The sequence below is a fragment of the Xenopus laevis genome, chromosome 2L (assembly GCF_017654675.1).
Source record: "Xenopus laevis strain J_2021 chromosome 2L, Xenopus_laevis_v10.1, whole genome shotgun sequence".
In the NCBI taxonomy this organism is placed as follows: Eukaryota; Metazoa; Chordata; class Amphibia; order Anura; family Pipidae; genus Xenopus; species Xenopus laevis.
The window spans coordinates 34,549,118-34,575,543 of NC_054373.1; the positions used below are offsets into that span (position 1 = coordinate 34,549,118).

The following is a 26,426-nucleotide window of genomic DNA, read 5'->3' on the forward strand; positions in this document are numbered from 1 at the left end:
ATCGATTGTGTTATACACAAGTAATTAAAATGAGTAAAGTGCTTAAGTGTAGTGATGGGCGAATTTATTCACCAGGCGCAGATTCCTGCGATTCGCCGCCGGCGAATAAATTCACAAAACCACCGCGCATTTTCTACAGCAAATTTGTGCCGGTGTCCAAAAAACGGACGTGCTTAAGTGTAGTGGTGGGCGAATTTATTCACCAGGCGCAGATTCCCGAGATTCGCCGCTGGCGAATAAATTCATGAAACCACCGCGCATTTTCTGCAGCGAATTTGCGCCGGTGTCCAAAAAACGGATGCCGGTGTCCAAAAAACGGACGCCGGCGTCAAAAACAAGACGCCGTTTCACGATGCACGTTTCGCATATGCTTTATCATTTGCCTTGATAAAGCGTATGCGAAACGCGCGTCGGCGAACCTTCAAACCTTTTTTTTAAAAAAAGCTTTTTATCGAAATCTTACCTTTTTTAAACTTTAATTGAATCTCGGATCCAGAGAAATTTAATGGAATTGTAGCGCTACTAGCGCAACATTCATCCCTTTTATTCTCTTTTATCTCTAAGGCACTGAGGATTTGTTGGTTTTATAGCAAACTTAGCTCTCCTTACAAGACAGTTAAACGTAGTAACGAGACCAGAGTCCTCAGTGTTCTGCCTTTCTCCCACGTGTGGTGTCCCAGGGCTTAGAACAACGCAGCTAGTTTCTTCGGGACAACTCCACCTCTATACTATTTTCTAATTTCTAACTTTTATTCATTAATTGCTGAGGCTTTATTTTTAATTGTTTGATACCATGAACTCACTTTAAAATTATAACTTCAGCACTAGCACCTTATTTAATTCATATAAGAACCATGAACTTTTAGATTATTCATCAATTGTGTGTAGATAAATTTTATTGAACGTCACAGCACCTAATTTATAGCACTTAAGCACTATAATCATTTTAATTATTTGTATATAACACAATCGATTGAAATACCATTAATTGTATGTTGGTGCTAAATTGATTGAGAACTAAGCATATGATTATAATAGCACTAAGCACTATATAATTAGATCTCATTAATTTTAGTAAGGCAGTGTGGGGTTTTACTACTTTTTCTTGTTTTTTGTATCTCTATTCTGGTTTCTATACCTCTACACAGCCTGAAATTGGGTAATACAAGTGAGTGAACATTAATTACAAGTGAACTATATTTTCGTTTGTGACCTATTTGAAAGCTGAAAAGAATCAGAAGGAAAAGATAAATAATTAAAAAAACTATAAAAAAAATAAAAATAATGAAGACCAATTGAAAAGTTGCTTAGAATTGTCTACTATAATATACTAAAAGTTAACTTCAAGATGACCCACCCCTTTAAAAAAATCCTAGACGTGGCCATAAATCAGTGCAGCTTGCTCCAATGTTATTGTCCCCTCCCATCAGCAATGATATGGTAATTATGTAGCTGTAGAACTTACAAAGTCCAGTGCAGAATAGGATTCCTGGGCTCTGTTAGCAGTTTGTGCAGCTCTGCTTGCTTTCTCTTCATGCCATGGAGGATTGTGATGACGGTACTGATATCATTCTGTGCCATACATTATTACCAAAAGAGCAGATGCCACCCATACCAGATGCTACTGCTGTGATGGGATCTTCAGAAGATTTACTAAAGGGTAAGTTTCCATGCAGGAAGTTTAATGGCCTTCTGGATACAGATGAGGTTTGCACTTTGCACATTGTATTAGAAGGGTTGGATAGAGAAATGTGTGACCTTCAGGTTTAAAGATGAGTATAAGTGCTAAAACTAGGGATGCACCGAATCCACTATCTTGGATTCGGCCGAACCCCTGAATCCTTCGCGAAAGGTTCGGCTGAATACCGAACCGAATCCAAACCCTAATTTGCATATGCAAATTAGGGGTGGGAAGGGGAAAATATTTTTTACTTCATTGTTTTGTGACAAAAAGTCACACAATTTCCCTCCCCACCACTAATTTACATATTTAAATTAGGATTTGGATTCGGTTCGGCTGGGCAGAAGGATTCGGGCGAATCCGAATCCTGCTGAAAAAGGCTGAAACCCGGCCGAATACCCAACCGAATCCGGATTCCTAGCTAAAACTCAAAAGGTTTTGGGTTTAGAGTGGATGCTGGGTAATGCTCACAGAACCTCTGACCATTTGGGGATGCTGGTTGCTGCAGTTTTGGCAGCCCTGATGAATTTTCTGAAAATTGCAAACCGCTGTTTTAGTTGTAAATCTATCAGTGTGTTTCCCCATGAGATCCCTCAGATTTAGGGGCCCTTTAAAATGATCGCTCCAAAGAAGTGAAACTAGGGGTGTTGGGCAGAGGGTGCTGAGGCTTGCAAGGCAGGGTAGAGAAAATTTGTTGGAATGTAGGGAATAATATTTGTGCAGGGACTGAAAGGTGGAGCTACTGTAGGATTAAAGGACTGTAGAATGTCAATACATACAGGATACGTCTAGAGATGGTAAGTTGAGATTTCAGATTCATTGCGTGGGAAACATTATTCAAACCTGAGTTCTTTATACAATTCTTAAATTTATTATTTATTTTCATTACTTATTATTTTGCAGTCACATATTCCATAGCACTTTACAGAGATCATTCCCATCAGTCCCTGCCCAAGTGGAGCTCTAATATTCAGACACACTAGGACCAATTTTATCAGGAGCCAATTAACCTACCTGTATTGCATTGGGAATCACTGGAATAGGGTTGCCAGCTTATATGAGAGTATTATTAGTTATTACAACTAAGAGGGTTCAGATGTGATTGCACCCCTGGAAATTATGCCACTGACCCAGACCCCATACCTCCCAACATTTTGAAAATAAAAAGAGGGACAAAAAAGTTGCTGCAGCAAAATTTTTGACCACACCATTTTTGTGGCCACACCCCCTAATTACCATGGTTATTTTACAAAATTTGGCAGGTTATAAAAGTTTGAACATATTTCTGTGTTTTTTTCAGTTATAACAGTTTTGCTAATGATGGTGAATTGCCCTTTAAGCTGTAAGTCTAACTTCTCCCAAGGGACCTGTTATCTTATATTGCTACAATTACTTATTTGCTTATCTCAAAATAGTTACAAAAGTATCTTATCTGCAGCTGTGGCTGTTTCGGGCTCTCTGCCAAAAGCGAATTAAGTTAGAAACACTGTTTCTTTTTCTGACCACATTTTCCCAACAGAATTTGCATATTTGTGAACTCTAAAATCTGGTCCCATTAGTAATGAAATAAAGTGAGTTAGGAATTAGAAAATAGAAAAGTGAATACCATTTCACTGTCCTTTCAGTTTCCCCACAAAAAAAAACAATATCACATGCCACTGATATGGCCTGTGGAGGTGGACCATGCTCCCACAGTAGTTACACCACTATCCACACGCCCAACAGGCAGTTTAGCAATCCCTTAATTACTCTTCAAGAAATTATCCTTCTGCCTTGTGATTAAATTTAACCCCTTTGAGTTCGAGGTTGAATTTGTACTCTCACTGAAACTTAAAGGGATACTGCCATGGGAAAACATGTTTTTTTCAAAATGCATCAGCTAATAGTGCTGCTCCAGCAGAATTCTGCACTGAAATCCGTTTTTCAAAAGAGCAAACGGATTTTGTTATATTTCATTTTGAAATCTGACATAGGTCTAGACATATTGTCAGTTTTCCAACAGTCCCCAGTCATGTGACATGTGCTCTGATAAACTTCAGTCACTCTTTACTGCTGTACTGCAATTTAGAGTCATATCACGCCTCCCTCCCCCCCAGCAGTTTAACAAAAGAACAATGGGAAGCTAACCAGATAACAGCTCCCTGGTAGATCTAACAACAGCACATTATAGTAAAAGCCAAGTCCCACTGAGACTGATTCAGTTACATTAAGTAGGAGAAATAACAGCCTGCCAGAAAGTAGCTCCAAGTACTGGCACAAGTCACATGACTGGGGCAGCTGTGAAACTGACAATATGTCTAGCCCCATGTCAGATTTCAAAATTGTATATAAAAAAAATCTGTTTGCTCTTTTGAGCAATGGATTTCAGTGCACAATTCTGCTGGACCAGCAGTATTAACTGATGCATTTTGAAAAAAACATGTTTTCCCATGACAGTATCCCTTTAAATGGCATGTAAAGGCAAAAAAATAAAATCCCATTTTTACTTTCTTTAATGAAAAAGAAACCCATCTCCAATATACTTTAATTAAAAAATGTGTACCGTTTTTATAAGAAACCGGACTGTATGCAATGAAATTCTCCCTTCATTTACTGCTGTGGATAGGAATTGTCAGATGGTCCCTAACTGCTGAACAGGGAAACAATCATACTTATGAACAGCAGGGGGAGCCCCGCCTTACTTCCCAGCCATGCAGAACTCAAGCAGCTTTGTTTATGACGATCCCTAAGCAGCCCAGACCACACTGAGCATGTGCACAGTCTTAGTCTTGCAAAGATGTTTAACAAAGTTACAAGATGGTGACCTCCTGTAGCCAACTTTGAAAGCATAAATTATTTGTTTGATTAGGCTTGTGGTGCAGTAAGTTCATGTTTATATTTAGTATACAAAATACAGCATTTCTAGCCTTATTCTATTTAAGACTTTACATGCCCTTTAAACAGCAATTAGATAATGTGACTGGGGTGGCACCCAGAGTTAATTTACAAGCTATTTCTATTAAACAGTAACAGCCTTTATAACAGTGTCAATAGAAATAGCATGATCATTACAAGATACTATGATGGCTTTTGAACAACAATGCATAATCTTTCTAACGTTAAAAGCATTGAGAGCTATGTGGGACAACCATAATAGGATTGTGAATCCCACAGATAAGCATTGTTGCTTCAAACTACTGTTATTACTGGACAAGGAGTTGTTTGCAGATGGTTCCATGCTGCCTTTTAACCCTATTGCACTTTTAATCTTTGGCTGACACAGTACAGTACAACACTCTGCTACTATTAATGTAACTATACCCATATAATGCAGATTTTTTTAGTAATTTACCCTTTAAATGAGAAATCATTGACTGACAATTTAGATATAAAACTATAGCTTTATTTATATTAAAACACATTTTTACAAATTTGTATATGATTTACAAAAATTTGTTAAACATTTATATAAAAATAAACATTTTATATAAAAATTTTAATTCACTTTTATGTATATTTTTTTTTAATAAAAAAATATATATATATACATTTTATAGACAAATAAATTATATATCAGAGGTCTTTAGTTTCACTCCCTCTTGCTAATTGTTGGTGGAGTGGGCATCAGAAGCATAGGGGCTCTCTGTGTAAAGAGCTTCGCTACAGCAGCCAGGAGTTGTTTCAGGACATTCTTTCCTCTGAAATCCTCAGCTGTCTGGGCATTAGATGCTGAATTATTCTCTGGAGGAATTTGGGTATTTTGTTGGCCTGTGTTTTCAGCCTGATTTATTTCTGCCTCTGATTGGCTGGTTCCTTCTTCATTGTGTTCTGTACTGGCCTGGGTGCTTCTTGCATCTGGTAACAGGTCAGTCAAAGGGGCGGTAGATAACAGATTTTCCCTAAATTCTGAATTCTGCACCATTTTTCTGCTCGATTTCATATAATGATCGGGTTTGACCAAGGGAAATAATAGTTTTGGGAGTAGTCTTTTCCCTTGAATTGTGGCTTTAACTGCCTCATTCTTTACTTTTTCAACAATCCATTTAATATGGAACTGAATAGAGCTGTAAACCCCCGGGTTTCGGGTTTTACCACAGCCTGAACCCCAACTTAGTATTCCTATTACTGAATACGCATTGTTCTTCTTTGTTCTGCACATTAATGGCGATCCTCTGTCACCCTGAATAGAGAAGAAGCAAAATTACATAAATTAAACATGTAAAATGATAAGCTAAGAGGAATGCAAACAGACATTCTCTAAAAACAATGTAAGGCTCAAGCTAAGTTCTCCTTTATTATATTAATGCTTTTAGTTGATAAATGTTGCAAAAACTCTCTGACATTGGAAAATGGCTCTAGCAACAGAGGAATGTGTAATAACCACTTACATGGCAAACACCATCCAGCCCCTTCCGATGTCCTGCACACACATGGTTCTCTCCTACGTTCCCTTTGTAGTACAAGTTGCAGTGCTTCATATCCATCCGTTCCACTTCAGCCTCTTGCAGGAACTGAGATGGTTCATCAGCTAAAAATGAAAAAGCTGAATTACTTTACCATGGGTACCATCTGGGTATCTAAACCAAATTTATTTTATGTAATCACAAAATATAAGAAATGAAGAATACAAAGCCTTACATTTAGTTCCCTGGGCTCCCCAACCTACGACGGAGCAGTCGATCAGATTCTTCAGATCAGCAGATTCCTTAGGGAAACATGCTTGCTGGATATGATCACTGAATTCCACTTGCTTATCCAGTTGAACCAAGGCAATATCATTGCTCTCACTGGTCGGATCATATTGTTCATGTTTTATCAACTGTTTAACTCCCCGGGTCTGAGCTCCTAATTCAATTTTTGACAGGTAGAAGGTTCCAAGTAGAACTCTTAGCGGAGTTGTTGGATCATCTCTGGAAGAGCAAATCACATTTATCACAAACATAAATCCCATGTTCAGACAATTATATATAAATCTGTCAGGAAATCAACTTTAGTAACAAACCATGCCATGATTAAGACACTATAACACTAATAGGTTGGCTCTAAAGAGTCCAGCAGCTGATTCATGACTTACTCTTTCCAGAATTTAAAGCAGTGAGCAGCTGTTATGATCCATTCGTTGTTCAAAATGGTTCCGGTGCAGATATGCTTGTAGCCAAATTCTACTTTCCTCTGGATGCTTACAATCCAGGGCCACTTTCCATCTATTGGGTATAATTCTGATACATTGGCGGCTTGTACTTTAGTATAAAATGGTGTGTTTCCACAAGCTGTTGGTGATAGAGACATATCAGTACAGGGATCAATAAAATTGATTATGGATATAAAAATAAAAAAACATCTACAATGTAACATTTAACAATCTGATTTCCACTGCATCCAAATATGTTTTAATAAAAGCTCAATTGATATGAATGGCTATTGCAATCAAATTAGCTTTACATGCATATTCCTTCATACCAACAACTCATGCCCCATATGCCCCATGATTTACGGCATTATCCATATCTGTGTGCTACAAGCAAACTATGACATACTAAAAACATCTTTTGGAGCACACAAGTGTTAAAATAGAAAATGTTACCGTAAAAATAAATAGCTTCTACACTTACTGATATAACTAGATGTTTCTGAGATGAAAAAAATTAGAAGAGAAAAGAGACAGATGAAGAGTGGCTTCATCATTGCTCTTGTCACCTCTAAAATTCTTGAACTGAGCATAGCATAGATCAAGATGCTACTATTTCAAGTGATGAATGTTTGCACATTATGACATCATAATGATTGTGATGTCATGCTATTGTTCAGTGTGCTGACTGTAAACAAGATGGCCAGTATTTCATTGTGATGTCATCATGGAGTCCTATAGCCCAGGGACGTGGGAATATCATATTAGTATTTAAGAGTGTTAAAATGAGTTATAAGATCTTTTATAGTGCTTTACAGAGTAAGGCGACGCAAACTTGAAATTAACACATAAAATACCATTTAATCTCAATTAATCAGGCTGTTATTACTAAATAGGAGTGGAAGCTTTGCTCACAAAATATTATAATTAATGGTAGTTACTTTATTTCTCTTTATGATTAAAAGACATCTATCTCAATGAATGGAATCTTAACCTACATGCCAACTGCATAACTGAATCTTAGTTTAAAAACAATAATGCCACAACAGCTTACTTCCTATAATCTGTTACAGTGACATATTGTCAATATAGATATGTATGATTAATATCCCTGATAAACTGTATATCTGCTATTAAGCTGGTAGTTCTAAAAAATATATATGTATTCTCAACTAAAAAAACAAATATATATCCCTTCCTGATGACGGCTCGAATCCAAGAGCCGAAACGTTGAATAAACCCATTTTTTTTCATCACAAAAGACCTATGAGTGCGGATTTCTTTGCTCTATTGATATATGTTCCATATATTTTTATATATATTTTTATATGTATAAATAAATATATATATATATATATATATATTTTTTTTTTATATGTATAAATAAATAAATAAATATATATATATATATATATATATATATATATATATATATATATATATATAAATTAAAACAACTTGCAGCATATATAGACCTGTATTATAAAACCACAGAAAATTTCAATCCGCTAAATTCATAGCTTTATACAAATAATTTATCAGAGCTATATTTACATAGGTGTTTCAGAAACTATAATGCGAAACTATAATGCTCCTGAAAGGGACTTTATCTAACTCTAAGGGGCAGATTTACCTAGGGTCGAATATCGAGGGTTTAATTAACCCTCGATATTCGACTGTCGAATGTAAATCCTTCGACTTCGAATATCGAAGTCGAAGGATTTACCGCAAATAGTATGATTGAACGATTTTAATTAATCGATCGAAAGCTTTTTCTTCGACCAAAAAAAGATTGCAAAGCCTATGGGAACCTTCCCCATAGGCTAACATTGACTTCGGTAGGTTTTAGGTGGCGAACTAGGGGGTCAAAGTTTTTTTTAAAGAGACAGTACTTCGACTATCGAATGGTCGAAAAGTCGAACGATTTTTAGTTCGAATCGTTCGATTGAAGGTCGAAGTCGAAGGTCGAAGTAGCCAAAAAAAACATTCGAAATTCAAAGTTTTTTTTATTCTATTCCTTCACTCACGCTAAGTAAATGGGCCCCTAAAACTCTAAAATTCACAATTTAATTTTGATAAATAAGCCTCCCCGAGATGGACTGAATATGCCCTACTAATTGTACAAACACTTACTTATAAAGCTTGAGGTATTTGACACATAGAAAATTAGAATAGATAAGAGAAAGATCAAGAGTAACTTCATCGTTGCTCGACGTCGATAAAATGATTCCACTAAGTGTTGTGTCAAGATTTAGTAGTTTCAAGTGATGACATCACAACGAAGCAGGTGTGCCAACTCTAAATATTACTGGTTAGCTTGATACACAAGATGATATCCCAATAAGAGGTATAACCTCAAGAGCACAATGCTTATTCAGTAGTAACAATTTAAAATGTTTAGTACTATGGATTTAGTATGTTTTTGAGGAGTAATTTCACTTACATTTACTATAATTAACTTTTTTTCATTATGGGTTGAAGAGGGGCCCCAAAATGGGCAACACAGTAGGATGATATTTCCCATAGAAGCCCTATTCCCCTGTACTTTAAAAAAAGGAATTTTACTAATTTCATTTATTAATAATAATAATAACAATGATAATAATGGACACTCAAACTGAAATTACTTTATTTCAAGACTTTATGATAACTTGTGGCAAGGGCTTATATTATAACTGGCAAGGGCTTATATTATTAGCTTCAAACCACATGTGTTATGATGATAATAATGAATCATTGATTGTGTGCCTTACATAGTGTAACTAGGTCACAAATAATAATTGGAATATATTTCAAGTGACAATGACCGCACTTGTCATTTCCAAATGTTCCTTAGTATAAGCCCAAATTGTAATTCAGCTTAAAAATACAGCACACTTGTAGCATACACACGTACAAATATGTATAATAAAGAGCACAAACAAGCAGCCACACACAACTTGTATAGCAATAATTTCCTAGTTTATTGTAATGAATTTTATTCACTGAAGAAGATCCCAACAGGGACTGAGGTGTCAAATAAACCAATAGTAATATAGTATTAAATAAGTCCAGTGTGTGCAGTTTGTTTTTGCTCTAGATATTACTGTGCATGAACCTGGGCAATAACTAAGGAAACTGGTGTGCACAATTATATATTATACCTTTTATAGCTTAATATTTTTTTTTTACCTTTAATGTTTTATACACACAAGCCAACAAATTGTCTCCAAAGGCAGGTTGTGGGTAGGTTGAATTTGCTGCCAGCCAACTGTTCCACAACCTCTTGCCATGTGTTGCAAGCCTGTTAATCAGGGCCAGAAGAATTAGGCAGACGAGGTGCTGGTCAGGTACCTATTAAAGGGTTTTCTGCCTACCCCTAGTTTTTGTCGCTGCCCTCTGCCAGATGTAAGATCATTTGTGATGACGCTGGAATTCTGGCAATTGAACGCATAACTAGAGGGGATTACAAGTGTTATGGGCAAGTATTAAGGCTGAATGAACCCTTTGCACATGGCACCATTACAGAGGGAGACTTTAAATGAACACTTCTTCACTACGTGAATGAACTAGAGGTCTGTACTGGCCTTGCAGATGAACACAAAACACATGAACACTGCTTTGTTCACAATTTCACTGTTTCTCACAGGTCCCCATTTGTTTGTTCACACTATTTTAGTATTATGATAACGCTGTACAAGGGTTCATAGTACATCCTTGCTACAAAGGAAATTTCCTTCACTACACACCATCTTGGACCCTGCTGATGTTTAGCTCAGCATTATAAATACACATAAAGGGTATTAATGGCTTTAGTTTACAAGGATCTATCAAGCCCTAACCCTGTCATTACTTTTGTTACTGGCAAAGTACCAGGCCTAGATATGTGGGAAGGCCACAAGGCCCAGGTCTAGGGCGGCAATGTTTTTGGGGTGGCATGCTGCCCACTTTATGCATTAATAGGGAGCTGCACAGGGACTGCACCAGGTTTAAACTCTCCTGTTCTGGTGTAGCTCCTGGTTTCTTCACGCAGAGTCCCCTATCTGGTTTAGGGGCGCGTAACGTAAATTTAGCCCTGCAGAGCACCACTGGGATGCTGACCCATTCTTTCCTACTAGGTGTAGCTCAGCTAACGGGCCTGCTCTCATCTCACACTAACTAAGGTGAGCTCCACAGATACCACAGGCATGCTCTCATATCTCGCTAACTAAGGTGAGCTCCACAGATACCATAACTGGCCTACCTTAGTAGTGCTGATAAAAGTGGACTCTCACCTCTTGGTATCATTAGTTAATCCCTTTCATCAAACAAAGAGACTTGGATAAACTACACACTCTCTTATATGGACATCCTAGGGCAATCCCCTTCCCCATCCTCCTTTCACCATCTACCAGATCCTTCTACTAAAGGTAATTTTCTCTCCTTTGCTTCAAGTGGCTGGAATAACCAACAAATATAAAATACCTTAAAATTCCCTATTATACATCTGACTTTTTCAACATAGCAATGTTCTTTTTGCTAACACACTCTTGGGGGCAGATTTATCATGGATCGAATTAGAAAAACTTTGAGATTCAAAAAGACCAACCGAAATTGAATCAAAGTTTTTTTTTTTTGGCCAAATAGGTCAGTTTTCGATCTAATTAGAATCGTATGAATCTTAAGTAATAGCGCATTCGAATCGTACAATTCAATATTTTTCCAAAAAAAACCATAGATTTTTCAAAGTCCACCAATTGACTCCAAATAGGTTCTAGGAGGTCCCTCATAGGCTAAAACAGCAATTCTGCAGGTTTTAGATGGCGAATGGTGGAAGTAGAATTGTTGGAGACAGTACATGATAAATTTCGAAATTCGAATTTTTTTCAAATTTGAATCAAATTTGGACTATTCCCTAGTCGAAGTACACAAAAATTAGCTCAAAATTTGAGTTTTCACTTTGATTTTTGATAAATCTGCCCCTTAGTGGGTTATTTACTAAAATCCAATTTTATCTCATCTTTTTAATAAAAAAAAAGCTTGACCAAACTCCCATACATGATTTTGACTTATTTATCATTAAAATAACTCAAAAAAATTGCATCCGGAAAAATCTCGTTAAAATCGAGTAAAAACCCAAAACGTATGATTTCGTCACACTTTTCTCCCAAATTGCTCAATTTTTTCGGGTTATTGAGATATATATCATTCAGGATTGCAGAGAAGTATTGACTGCTAATTAGCTCACAGTGTCCTAAAATATGGGATGTTGCAAATTTCTGAACTACGTCACTTGTTGTAGCTTTTAATTTAAAGGATTTTTACATACAGACAATCCATCAACTTGGGTCTTAGACAGACAACAGCATCACATTGCATGAGCTGCCCTATAACTGACTTTAATAAAGCTTCTTGGAGCATGCAGATTTCTTCTAAAACTACTTATAACGATCTGTTTACCTCGGATCCCGGAGGAAGCTGATCCAGGAGAACTGATGGTAACAGGAACCTCTCTACAGCTCCGGTATTCACAGACGCCCTTTTGGGGCCCCGGGCTTTCTGCTGCGGAGGTGGTAGAGAAGCCAGGCGAGTTACCAGGAGCGAAGTAACAAGGGATCAGGCAAGGCGTAGTCAAATGCAGGCAAAGGTCGTTTCCAGAAGACGGGTTTCAGAGAAGCGAAGTACCAAGGGGTCAGGCTAAGGCGTAGTCAAATGCAGGCAGAGGTCGGATTCAGGCAGCGAAGGTTCGGAGGTCAGGAAAACAGGCATAGGGTCAAAACCAGGAAACTCGAACAACCAGGGCTTTAGCAGGAACAGTAGGAACTGAAGCCAACTTGGGTAATGTGAGGAGGAAGAGGAAGGTATTTAAGGGAACAGGAACCAATCAGGAGCAGGCTGAGGAAGACAGACACATCAGGGACCAATAGGAAGCCAGGCGCCCAAATTAGAGGTCATTGCTCCTAAGTATGCGAGCGACCATTCCTGCGCAGGCGTCCGATTTGATGTGCGCAGGCGCCTCAACGCCGCCGTCCAAGTTGACGCGTGCCAGCGCTTATGCACTGGTGCTCAAAACCAGTGGCGGGTGTTACACTACTGTGGGTGTTTATTCTTATAACTGTATACGCCTTTTTGTCTTTCTTCTATTAATCATCCAATCTGTAATTCAAACCCTTGATCATTTTGATTCCATCCCGGTAATGTACAGTACATAATTTAAACATTTAAACATATTTATAGTTAGTTCTATCTTTAAAGTATTTCCAGTAATATGTTTCACAGTTACGTGAGCTTAATGACAAAAAAATGCATCTTTTTATTTCTCGCATTATTTCTGTTTTATTTTTGTTTCCATGGTTCGGCCCCATTATTTGCAGTGCCAAGAACCTCTGGAAGCTGGAACTTCAGCTTGTCATGCCCCTCTTTCACTGGCAAGTCGACAACATGCGTAGTAGAATTTGTGTTTCCCATTATAGTGCAGGATAGATTTAGCCTCAGATTGGGTTACTTTTACAGGAGAGCAGTAGGGCAAACAGCTAGAGTGGAGACTATATCTGGGTGTTTTGTGTAAACTCTTCTGCCGTCATAATGCCAGGTAAGGTGTAAACTGATATGTCCCTTTCTGACTGTGCGACAATTCTGGTGTTTACATAATGTGACTAGTATGAAGGCAACAAAGAGGTTATAGTGTCTATTCATCATAGTTACATGCAGCCGCAGCATGCTCTCACTTTCTTATAACAGCTCGCTCATACTGTATCTCCAACCAGTAATTCCATTTGCAGAGGTTGGCAAAGGCACTCATTTTAACCCTCCCTAGCCAACTCGACTTATTTAAAAGGAAAAATAAAGCCTAACAAAGAATTAGGTTAGATGCACATTTTATTTTTGGGCTCTGTACCAGCCCAAAGCAACCACGGCCCTTTAGCACTGAAAATCTATGCCGGCATATTTGCCCCCCAGTAGTTCCCCATGTTCTTTTCTGCACGTTGTGCTGTCCATTACATGAGCTTAGGGACCAACTCACAATATATAATATATATAGTATATATAATATATATAGTATATGAAAGTTACAATGGTTGATCCTCATTAACTGGCAGCATAGAAACCAGTGCAATCTGCATCAGAATTTAATAATCAGCCCTGTAGCATCAGCTCCTATAAGTAGATACACACAGTGCCAGGCCAAGCCCTAGGCAACCCGGCCGGCTACTTTGCCTCCTTCTCAAATATTTGTGCGCAAGCGTGAGTGCATGCTGAGGATGCTAGGGTTGCTGCAGACCGTGGAGACTCAAGCGCCTGAGCACAAACGCATGTGCATGGAAGATCGCATGTACGCACCAAAGAGGAGAAGCTGCCAGTTGTGGGGGTCTGAGCTAGGGGAAGGCGGAAGAAGAGGTATTTGCCTGGCGACCCTTCACCTTTGGCCGGCCCTGGATACACATTTTAGATACAACCCCTAAGCTTAGCTTTTCAACAGTTGCCTTGGGCCCACATAGCATATGCAGTGCCACTGATACTCCAAGATGGTGAGCTCTAGGGATGTAGCGAACGTCGGAAAAAATGTTCGCGAACATATTCGCGAACTTGCGTCAAAAATGCGAACGGTTCGCGAACCCCATAGACTTCAATGGGAAGGCGAATTTTAAAAGCTAGAAAAGACATTTCTGGCCAGAAAAATGATTTTAAAGTTGTTTAAAGGGTGCAACGACCTGGACAGTGGCATGCCAGAGGGGGATCAAGGGCAAAAATGTATCTGAAAAATACATTGTTGACACAGCGCTGCATTTTGTGCTGTAAAGGGCAGAAATCACACTACGTCACTCAGGTGATGTTTCTGGACACGGAATGTGAAAAAGCTCACACAGCTAGGTGCACTTGGTTAAAGACTGGGCAAACAATGCCTGCAAGGGCAACGTATACAGTAGTGGATACGGAATATATTATTGCTGCTGTAAAAACATCACTCAGGTGATGTTTACGGACACGGAATTATTATTGTTATTTAGACAGAATGTGAAAAAGCTCACACAGCTAGGTGGCACTTGCATACCTCCCAACTGTCCCTCTTTTGACCACTCAACCCCCTGTCCCTCTTTTGTACTGGAAAGTCCCTCTTTTCTCTGCACTGAACAGCCAGAAAAAAACCAGTTTCTAACTTAATTGGCTTTTGGCAGAGAGCTCAGCACAGCTAACAGGTGCAAATAAGATACTTTGTAACAATTTTGACTCTGGTTGGTGCTGGTAGTGGTGAACTACTAGGAGGAGCAGCACACCAGTCCCACTCCCCAACACAGCTAGACTAATAGCACTGGGCTCTTATAGTAGCAAAGTAAAAAAACAAAAAAGAAAATAAAAGCAGTCCTTACAAGGACTATTGGGTTACAGGCAGCAGTCAGCAGATGAGATCAGCAGCAGTGCCCACAGCAGCTACATAAAGAGCACTGCAGTAGAAGGTAGATTACTAGCCAGCAAAGCTACCTAACCTAAAATGTCCCTCAAATCCCTGCAGAGTTCTGTCCCTACAATACAGAGCAGTATCAAGTAGATTACTAGCCAGCAAAGTTACTATCAACTGTCCCTCAAATCACTAACAGCTCTCTCCCTACACTAGCTCTTCCAAGCACACACAGGCAGAATGAAAAAACGCTGCAGGGCTTCAGTTTATATATGGAAGGGGAGTGGTCCAGGGGGTATGGGGGTGGTCCAGGAGGGAGAGCTTCCTGATTGGCTGCCATGTATCTGCTGGTCTGGGGTGAGAGGTCAAAAATAAGCGCCAGCTAAGGCGAACCCAAATTGGCGAACGTCGCGCGACGTTCGCGAACATTCGGCGGACGCGAACGGTCGATGTTCGCGCGAATTAGTTTGCGGGCGAACAGTCCGCGACATCCCTAGTGAGCTCCTGTGCACAACTTTAAAGGGGATCTAACCCGAAAATGAAGATTTAATATAAACTTCATGCATACTGAAATAAGACGTTTTCTAAATATAATAAATTAAAAATTCTGTGCCATTTCTGAAATAATCAAGTTTATCTTCACTATCCCTCTCTCAGCATCTGCTTCTCTTTATTCTCTCTTCATGCAGGAGTTGGGTGTCAGATATTTATTGACATTTCCTAGCAGATGTATTAGAGCTCACTCTATTAAAATCACCAGACATCATCTCTACATGCCGAGTGTGTGCAAAGGGCAGTTATTTTGTTAGATTTTTTGTCCTGGAATCAGTTATTTGATTGAGCTTTAATACTTCTTCAAGTTAAAAGGAGCCCCCTATAAGATATATTGGATCTAACTGTAAATGAATATATCACACGAAACTGCTGCATGAAGAGAGACTTAAAGGGCATGTAAAGGCAAAAAATAAAATCCCATTTTTACTTTCTTTAATGAAAAAGAAACCTATCTCCAATATACTTTAATTAAAAAATGTGTACTGTTTTTATAAGAAACCTGACTGTATGCAGTGAAATTCTCCCTTCATTTACTGCTGTGGATAGGAATTGTCAGATGGTCCCTAACTGTTGAGCAGGGAAACAATCATACTTATGAACAGCAGGGGGAGCCCCCGCCTTACTTCCCAGCCATGCAGAACTCAAGCAGCTTTGTTTATGACGATCCCTAAGCAGCCCAGACCACACTGAGCATGTGCACAGTCTTAGTCTTGCAAAGATGTTTAACAAAGTTACAAGATGGTGACCCCCCTGTAGCCAACTTTGAAAGCATAAATTGTTTGATTAGGCTTGTGGTGCAGTAAATTCATGTTTATATTTAGTATACAAAATACAGCATTTCTAGCCTTATTCTATTTTAGACTTTACATGCCCTTTAAGACAAACAGACGCTGAGAAACGGATAGTGAACATAAACTTGATTATTTAAGAAATGATGCAGAATGTTTAATTGATTATATTTAGAAAACTTCCCACTTTAGTATGCTGAAGCTTATATAAAATTTCCCTTTCCCTCGATAGTTTCCCTTTGGGGTCTGGCCACACAAGCAGATTCTGGGGGGATAAGTCGCCCCAGCGACAAATCTCCTCTTCTTCGGGGCGACAATCTCCCCGAATTGCCTTCCCCCTGCCCTCCGCTGGCTAAAATGAAAATCGCCTGGGGGAATGCACACGCGGCGCTTCGTTTTCCGAAGTCGCCCAAAGTGAAACTAAAACGAATCTGCCCGTGTAGCCAGACCCTTAAAGACCTGTATCATTATTGCACCAGCCTAAAGATTCAGCATCTCAATAACCATTCAGTATAGAAAATATTGCATTTCTAGCCGCGTTTCCTTTAAGAGTTTAGTTTTCCTAAATAAAAATACCAAACAGGCCAGGAATTGTGGAAAGGCCACAAAGGCCTGGGCCTAGGGCTCGTAGTGCTAGTATAGAGGGGGAAGGATATGTGTTCTGCACAGGTTCAGATTGTTTACATGTGATGTACCACCATTTTTCTGATTCTCTTACAGTTCAGATTTGGTTCTGCTAAGCACTGAATCCTGCTGAAAATGACTTTGGCACAATCCCAGATTGGGTGCATCACTATATCATTGGTCAAGTGATATGTCTGAACAATATTTAGTATACAGCTGGACATAAATAATTATGTGGTCAGCCAGTGAACTATTACACAGGTGTCAGTTAAAATATCAGCCATTAACTTCCTGTGTGAACTGGTGTCATTCCCAAGAAACATGCCAACTGTCAGCTGACAGTTACTCAGAATAGTCACAGAGTCACATATGGAGGGCAGCTTAAAAGCTGTTACATTAGTTGCATAGCCACAAGTACACAAACGCAATGCAGTCATTATTCCCTATGCCTTCTCCTGTACCAAGAGGATGCCGGGAAGGACTAGGGAAGTTTTGAGGGGTCAATTTCAGATTGAGGCAAAGAAATTTCATGTTGACACACCAATCATGCTCCTGACTAGTAACTACTTACTTATACTTGCAGAAGTACAAGCCAAGTTTGCTGCATCACTAGAGAGGGCCCATTGGTTAGTGAAATGCACCAAGGAAATAGATGAGGGATGCAAGAAGGATAATAAAAACCTCAGTAACTAGGACAAAATAATGCAAGTGGCTGAGAAACAGAAAGATTAAATAGACTTTACACTGAGGTGGAATATTAAATGTGCCTTTAAAATAAACAGTAATTTCAGATGTAACATTTAGTCAGGGAAATGAAAACACTTTTTGGATAGCTCTTTTATATTCTGTGCTATTTCTGTTGACTACAGGACATAACTCCATCATTGCCCACTTTGATATCCGCAAGACTCCAGAGAATAGATGCCCAGGCTGGTACCTGGCTCTGATGGCTCCTAATGAAAAAGGGTCTAACTATGCCTGGCTTGATCCATCCAGGCTGTATTGCAATCAGCAGGTAAGAGAATAAGAGATAAGCCTCATCAAGATCACAAGTGTTAAAATAAATGAACATTAAAAGCTCATTGAACCCATTCAGGTACTTCCACCCAGTTCCCTTAGTAAGTTGCATCAAAGGTTGAAATTGACTTGTGCTAATGCCATTGCAATTTGCAACAGTCCCAACATAGGAACTGGTAGTTTTTAATTTGAAATTTTCACATGGCAATATGTGTCTGAAAATTGTATTTTGCATTATGTCCCACACTCATAGATATAGACATAATTGGTCTTAATTTTGTCTTTTTTTTTTTTAATTGTTTTTGAATTATTTGCCTTCATCTTCTGATTCTTTCCAGCTTTTAAATGGGGGTCACTAACCCCATCTAAAAAACAAATGCTCTATAAAGCAACACATTTATTGTTATTGCTACTTTAAAGTGAATGCTTTAAGTAGAAATAGGAGTTGGCTATGGCACCTCTTTTTCTCCTGACATGTCAAACCACACATTTGGAGAGCTGACTCAAAGTTAATAGTTTGTTTTGTTAAAGAATGTACTTTCATTAGCTGTTTTTAATTGGACTTCATAATAAAAGTTAATTTAAAGGTGAACACCCCTTATAAATGTAAAATAAATCGGATAAACCCAGTGGCTTTCATTTTGGCTTTGAAGGATTTATTTGCCAAAAATTCCACACTAAAGCTGGCCATCAAGTAGACCAACCTGCTACTAACCATTCATATTAAATAAAGTACTAAAAATAACAAATCAGAAGATGCTCTGGCCATTAATTGACAGCAATATGTTAGACAAATAGTAGTGGCATTCACCCATTGATATCATTAGATGGCAATACACTCAGAGATATTATTGTTAGCCAACACAAATCTTCTAACCTGCCTGATCGACTAAATGACCGATCACCATGGTATGAAAAATGTCGGGATGAGCTACACACTGTCCGAAAATTGTACGGGATTTTCTTTTCGTACGACTATATTTTTGCGTCTATGGCCAGCTTTAGGATAAGGTCACAATGGACACTGATGTGTTATTTAAACAGCAATGGGAGATGTAATAAAAGTTACAATGTTTGCACCCAGTCTGCTGGGGTCAGTGACCCGCATTTGAAAGTTGGAAAGGGGCAAAGGAAAAAGGCAAATCATTTCTGAACTGTAAAAATGAAGTCCAATTAAAAACAGCTAATGAAAGGACATTTGAGTCAGCTCTCCAAATGTGTGGTTTGACATGTTAGGAGAAAAAGAGGTGCAATGCCAACTCATATTTCTCCTTAAAGCAGTAACTTTGGATTCCTGTGTATACTATTCTTCTGTGACCTAGACCTCCTATAATATGGGTTTAAGCAGCAACAGTCCACTGAAACTGCCCTAACCCGACTAACTAATGACCTCTTAATGGCAAAAGCCAACAACCACTTCTCACTACTTATACTTCCTGATCTCTCGGCAGCATTTGACACTGTGGCTCATCCTCTCCCCCTCCAGTCCCTCCATTCCCTTGGCCTTTGTAACATGGCCCTGTCCTGGTTCTCTTCTTACCTCACAAATTGTTCCTTCGGTGTCTTTTACAATGGAGTATTATCTTCTCCCTTATTTGTCTCTGTTGGGGTTCCTCAAGTCTCTGTCCGGGGCCCCTTATTATTTTCTCTCTATACTTCGTCCCTCGGCAAACTAATCAACTCATATTGTTTCCAATACCACCTCTATGCTGATGATACACAGATCTATCTCTCCTCTCATGATTTAAACCCAAAACTCTTAGCTCGGGTATCTTCCTGCCTGTCCGCTAAATGAACTTGAATGTTACAGTGTTACCTCAAATTTCTACAACTGAAATGGTTCTCCTTCCCCCAGCTAACACCCATACCATTCCAGAAGTATCTACTGTATCATAGTTAAGAATTCCCCATCTCCCTAGGCTCAGTGCATTGGGGTTATCCTAGATTCTGCCCTGTCCTTCACTCCTCATATCCAGTCACTTAATACATCATGTCACTTTCACCTAAGGAACATATTCAAAATATGATCATTTATCACCCAAGGTGCTCCCGAAATTCTTATTCACTCTCTCATCATATCACATCTAGACTACTGTAACTCTATATTAATTGGCCTTCCCTGCAGAGACTACCTGCCTCTCCAGTTACCTCTCCAGTCCATATTGAACACTGCTGCGAGGCTCATAAACTTTGGCAATCGCTCCTCCTCTGACATGCCATTCTGCAAATCCCTGCACTGGCTTCCACTACCTTTTAGAATAAAATTCAAACTAAGGACCCTGACATTATGCCCCACCCTACATCTCTGATCTCATCTCTCTATACACACCCAATCGCTTGCTGGGCTCCTCCACTGACCTGCTCCTCAACTCTTCTCTCATTACCTCCCCATGCTCGCATTCAAGACGTTGCAAGGGCTGCACCCCTTCTCTGGAATACTATCTCACAGTCTGTCTGACTTTTCCCCAACATTTCTACGCTCAAAAGATCTCTTATTTAGAGAAGCCTATTCTACATTACCAAATGCAATACCCTATGCTTCAACTCTCACCTGCCTATTTCTGATCTTGGCCACTCCTACACCTTGTGTTTCAACACCTTTTACTTCTAGATTGTAAGCTCTTTTGGACATCTTCACTTTTGCATTGGTTACTGATTGCTATGTATGTAATTCTATATGTTCTTTGCATAAACACTTTTACAGTGCTACAGAATATGTTGATCTTCTAAAAATACATGTTGTTATTATTATTATTATTATTAATAATAATACATAGAAGCAGGATCATTCTTGCATACAGCAGGCTGTTTACCATCTATTGCTCTCTGCGTAGGCCTTGCAAGACTGCATTGAAAATCTGCTGCTACCCTTCACTGATGACCAGATTGACCTTGTTGCTGGAATCGATGCCATGGGTTTTATCCTTGGTAAGACCAACTTTCATGTTTTCTTATGTCAATAATGGTTTTTAGATGGCTTCTTTCTGTTTTGTAGAAAGAGAAAGCATGTCCAACAAGGCCAGGTAAGAGTTATATACTGTACTACTACATAGATGATATACTAAAAACAACAGTCTGTAGTGTATTAAGTCAGGGTTGGACTGGGCTGGTGGAACACCAGGAAAAAACACTATGGGCTCCACCTCCCCAGATCCACTCCCTGTGCTGCTCACTGACCCTCCCTACTGGCCCCAATTGTGACACATCAAGAAGCCCAGGGGGGGCTAGCAGATTTAGATGCACATTGCTTATGTAACGGTCGGCACCCAACACCAGAACAAACACCAGGCACCCTGGTCTCGGCTCATGCTTCACCAGTAGTGTGACCGCCTTTGGGCCTCGGGACTTAACGAGAGGTGCAAGAGGAGGGTTCTGGATAGGCAGAGGGGCATGACTGTAGAGCAAAGTCTTTGGACAGAAGGTCGTAGTACAAGGCGTTAGGCAATAGAGTAGTCAGATCAGGCCGGGTCGGGGCAGGCAGAGAATAAACGTAGTCAGGCAGGCAAGGGTCAAACCATGAAGTCAATCAGAGGGGTTAAGAAGAATCGAAGTCGGTAATCAGGCAAGGGTCAGGATTCAGAAGTCAGGATCGTCAAATAGCCAGGCAGGTGTCAAAACAGGCATCAGAATAACTAGTTAGCACAAAGCTCAGAAAGCACCAGGAACAATTCATATAATGGGCAAGGTCCTGTAGCTGTAATGAGCCTTAAATACTTTAAAATTTGGCGCCATTGCGCGCTGGCGTCATCACGCCAGTGTGCCTGCGCCTTTAAATGACAAGGAGGCGCACGCACCCTAAGGATCCAAGATGGCTCTGGACAAGGAGCGGCGTGGCAGGCGTCCCCGCCGCACCACTAGACCACCAGGGCAGGTTTTATTTTTCATTACAGCCTAGCTGCACAGAAATGATGCAGTCTGCAGTAGGCCAATTAGCCTTGCTGAATAAGGGGAAGGAAATGGGGTGATTGTACATATGTCATGTGAAAATTTTAAAGGGGACAAGGCATGTTTCTGTGGACTCCCGTGTGTTCATCATTTTCAGGCAACTACCAGATTGTGTCCCTGAGCATTATAATAAGACGGCACATTTTAGTACCTGGCAACCCAAAGATTAAGAAGACCCAAAAAAAGTGCTTTTAGTCTAACCCTCACTTCAAACAGTGGCTTTTTCTCCTAATAGGTGCTGCAATTGCTACCCATCTCGGAAAAGGATTTTTGGCCATGAGAAAAGCAGGTCACTTGTGTGTGAAGACACGTAGCAAGGACTATGCTGACTACTCTGGAAAGGAAAAGGTTATGGAGGTCCGAACTGATGTTATTAAAACAGGTAACTGGGGCCATTGCATTGAAAACAAAGAGCTACCCACCCCTCTAGATTTTGGCAAATATGTGGTCACCCCAAAGCTGCTACTCAAGACCCACCTTTACTGTATGAACCTATTCTAACTAAGGGGTTATGGTCAAAAATCCTACATTATCCTGCTTTACCAATGATCCTGTTACTGTGAACTAAATGTTTTACAAGAATGGATGTTGATTATTTAAATACAATACAGTGTGCTTTTCCAAGGCAAGGGAGGTGCATGCTCCACAGCAGTGTAATACTTAAGGTGGTACTAAGGAATGCGTTGGCCCAAAATCTCCTTTTATTATATTTGAGAATCGCAAAGGGAAAAAGTCTCATTACTATTCTATATAGGTCTGCGGATATTGCTGGTGGATCAGTGGATTGAAACTGGTGGAACCATGAAGGCTGCTATTAAACTGGTGGAAGAACAAGGCGGGATTGTTGCAGGTGAGAATCTAAGGTCTAACTCACTCTGGTGACACAGCAACCAGTCCTAAGAATCCAATTCACAATTTCCTATAGGTCAATCAGTAGCAGCACTTACAAGTTATTGACTGACTACTTTAAGTTCAGTTTAGACCAATTTCTTCAGACTTTCATATATTGTATATGAAATACTAACTTGATTCAACTTGGAAACCTGTTATCCAGAAAGCTCTGAATAACAGGAAGGCAATTTCCCATAAAGTCCATTTTAAGCAAACAACTATAGTTTTTGAAATTGATTAAACTTTTCTGCTGCATGGATCTATATTGGTGGCAAAACAATCCTATTGGGTTTATTTGATATTTAAATGATCCCTTATGTTGATAACCCCTGTATTCTGATATTAGATCCTATACCTGTACATGGTTTTTAAGAGAAGAAATATTCCCTTATGTCAAAAATTAAGACATATGAAAGGAAGTGTGATATATGTATAAAATACATTTGAGGAACCATTGTTTTAATTTTTTTTTTTAAATAAATGAACAGCCCATGTCACCATAATTCTATGTTTCATTGATTATTTTGTATATATGTTCTATTCAATGAAGGTGTGGCTACAATCTGCATTGAGGACAGCGAGGGTGGTAAGTGGGTGAAAAAACACTACAAGTGCTCAGATTGTGTTCCGGAATATTTGAGGAGTCACTTCAACAACCATGTTCTGGAGAATGTCCAGCTCTATTACAATCAAAACAATGAATGAACTGTCGGCATTCTGTCAACAGCAAGTGATCCAAAAGCTTTTGGTGCAATCCAGCTTAAATACTCCTTCCACAAGCACATTAATGCAATAATAGTACAATACATTTGGTAAGAATTTAACAATTAATTTTATTATGGCCCATCACCAAGATTTGCCTGAACTGCAAGTAGGGTTTAACAATGGAAAAGGGAAAAATCCTCTAGCTGTATAATATATATAAATACAAATAACATGTATGTGCTGCAGATTTTGAAATAAAGATTTTAAAGGGGGAGTTCACCCTAAAAATGAACTTAAAGTTTGATGTAGACAGCAGTATTCTAATACAATGTACGTTTAGTCTTTATATTTTATGTTTTACATATAGGGGAGTATTTACTCTAATTTATCTAATTTTGTTTATTAAAAAAATCTGACCTAACTCCCATCCACGTATTTAAGGCATTTATCAAATAATCAGCTTGAAAAAGTCTCGACAAAATCGAACGATAATTCGAATGGTATGACTTTTTTGGATTTGACGCCGTATCGATTGTGTTTTTTTTTTGAGTTGTCACCTGAAACCCCCCGACTTTTTTGGATTATTTTTACGAAAACCAGTGTAGATCATAATATCTGCCATTGACTTCTACGTGACCTAGAAAGGTTTTAGCTGGAGGATTTTCGGAATCAGATTTTTAGCAGCTTTGGGGGTATAATAAGTCTCTAAAAATTGGAGAAAACAGCGAGATGTAATAAAAAGGCCCCATAATGTTCTGCAATGCTCAGTCTTGGAATTGTACTTGTTTATGAGGGTTGATAGAATTTAAATATCCAAGCAAACAAAGCAGCAGTGTGTTAGAATGGAAGATGACAAGGAGAGGGAAAGAAAGAAAGAAAGAATAACAATAAAACATAACTCTCATAGTTTATATGTTTTTTTTCAGTTGCAGGTTGGGACTAGGAATGTCAAGTTGCTTTGAATAATCTATAACATACTAAAAGTATAGGGGTAGGAGAGTGACTGCAGAGATAAATATGAGGTGAAGCAGATGCAGAGTTTATTAGGCAGCATGTAAGGGTATCAAAGGGTTAATGCTCCGTTGTCACCATGGAAATCACTCTTTCCTCCGTTGATTATAAAAAACGTAGAATATTTATTGGAACACTTTAGTAACATCCATCCAACTTTTGTACAATCCAGAGCACATTCACAATGTCAGTCACTCCCTTTCTTGCAGAGCAGTTACTTCTTCAATAGTGAACCCCTCACACAGAGTCACAGGAACATCCCTTTCCAGGGTCACTCGCCTCCCGGTCCAAGCAGCCCGACGTATACGCTACGTCCCCCTGCCCCACTCCGGGTAGGAATTCCCTTTTCACCTTCTGGTCCTACCAGTCCGGCATACATCCTATGCCCCTCTGGCCTACTCCAGATAGGAATTTCTGTGCCCCTCCTTCAGGATGTACTTGTCTCTTAACACTGCTGCCCTCACTGTCAAAGCCTTGGCTCCTGAGCCACTATCTCCTTGTTGGGGTCTTGGCTACACATTCTAGTGATCATCTAACTATCTAAAGTACCTAGTACTTACACTTGTAGCCCTAGCACTATCTATTTCCAGCTGTGTCCATCAACCAACCAACCATGGGTGTGGTTCCCCTTTATACCTTTCCCAATTAATCATCACCCTGACATTTACTTTGCATGTGCTGCTCTTACTCCTGTACATGTGCCTTTCCCCTGCTAACCTCATGAAACCTCCTTGATTCACTTGTTTGACACCATCTTGTGGTGATTTTTGCACATTACAGCTTTAAACAACCATTTAACATTCTCAATCATTTTAACATTTTACATCATTCAAACATTCACTTAACACGTGCAATGTACACATTCAGCACACAAACCCAATCCCAAGCAGGGTTGACAGTGATGCTTAGATAAAGGATAGGTCATAGGATGAGGCAGATTAGGGTGTTATTGTATAAATAGGTTAGAGATAGATTTATAGTAGGTTTATAGTAAAAGGAAGGGAAGAAGCAGAGCAAATATGGGACAGAAGGTAGAACAGGTGACTAACAAAGTAAAACATTTATTTGGACATGGAGAGAGGGAGAGGTTTGGGCTAGTGGGTTATATTAACATATAGCAGAGGATGTGGGGAACGGGAAATCTACAGAGAAAGAAGGGTTCAACCCCTCAAACGTAATAGAACTGCAGGCGATTCAGGTTTTAATTTAATTTTAATATTGGGAAAAGTGATGATAAGACACATTTATACAAAACCCTGTTATTCAGAAAGTACCCCACATGGAAATTACTCTAGCAACCATGCACTGATTTTAATAAGAGACTGGAATATGAATAGGAGAGGCCTGAATAGAAAGATGAGTTATAAAAAGTAGCAATAACCATAAATGTGTAGCCTTACAGAGCATTTGCTTTTCAGATGGGGCCAGTGACCCCCTTTGAAAGCTGGAAAGTGCCAGAAGAAGAAGGCAAATAATTCAAAAATTATAAAAAATAAATAATTAAGAACAATTGAAAAATAGAATTGTCCATTCTATAACATATGTAAAGTTAACTTAAAGGTGAACCACCCCTTTATGGTTTTGAATGCAAAAATGTGAACTTTATTTATAAACTGCCTGTGAATAATGCTTCTTATTGTACCTACAAATGCTTGTGTTTTAATGCCACTTATCTATTGATCTGGTGCATTTATTGACACTCCTGCAAAAAACATTGTAAAAATAAAAACATTTTATAAAATTTCA

General features: G+C 39.1%; 1 protein-coding gene across 2 annotated transcripts; it reads left to right on the plus strand.

Moving 5' to 3' along the window:
* The first annotated feature begins 1,422 nt into the window (after positions 1-1,422).
* XB5852426.L (provisional ortholog of adenine phosphoribosyltransferase L homeolog) lies at positions 1,423-26,426 on the plus strand. Of its 2 annotated transcripts, none has more exons than XM_018246132.2 (6): positions 1,423-1,660; positions 17,981-18,126; positions 20,963-21,056; positions 22,309-22,455; positions 22,828-22,923; positions 23,515-26,426. In XM_018246132.2, the coding sequence occupies exons 1-6, from the start codon at positions 1,540-1,542 to the stop codon at positions 23,667-23,669; spliced, it is 759 nt and encodes a 252-aa protein (XP_018101621.1). In that variant the 5' UTR covers positions 1,423-1,539; the 3' UTR covers positions 23,670-26,426. The 2 variants fall into 2 exon arrangements, with proteins under 2 accessions (XP_018101621.1, XP_041437659.1); XM_041581725.1 differs by lacking the exon at positions 1,423-1,660 and adding an exon at positions 13,251-13,338.

Coding starts and splice junctions, on each gene's coding strand:
- XB5852426.L (XM_018246132.2), top strand. CDS start 1,540: ATGGAGGATTGTGATGACGGTACTGATATCATTCTGTGCCATACATTA. Junction 21,057..22,308: donor TGCCATGGGTTTTATCCTTG/GTAAGACCAACT, acceptor TTCTCCTAATAG/GTGCTGCAATTGCTACCCAT. Junction 22,924..23,514: donor ACAAGGCGGGATTGTTGCAG/GTGAGAATCTAA, acceptor TATTCAATGAAG/GTGTGGCTACAATCTGCATT.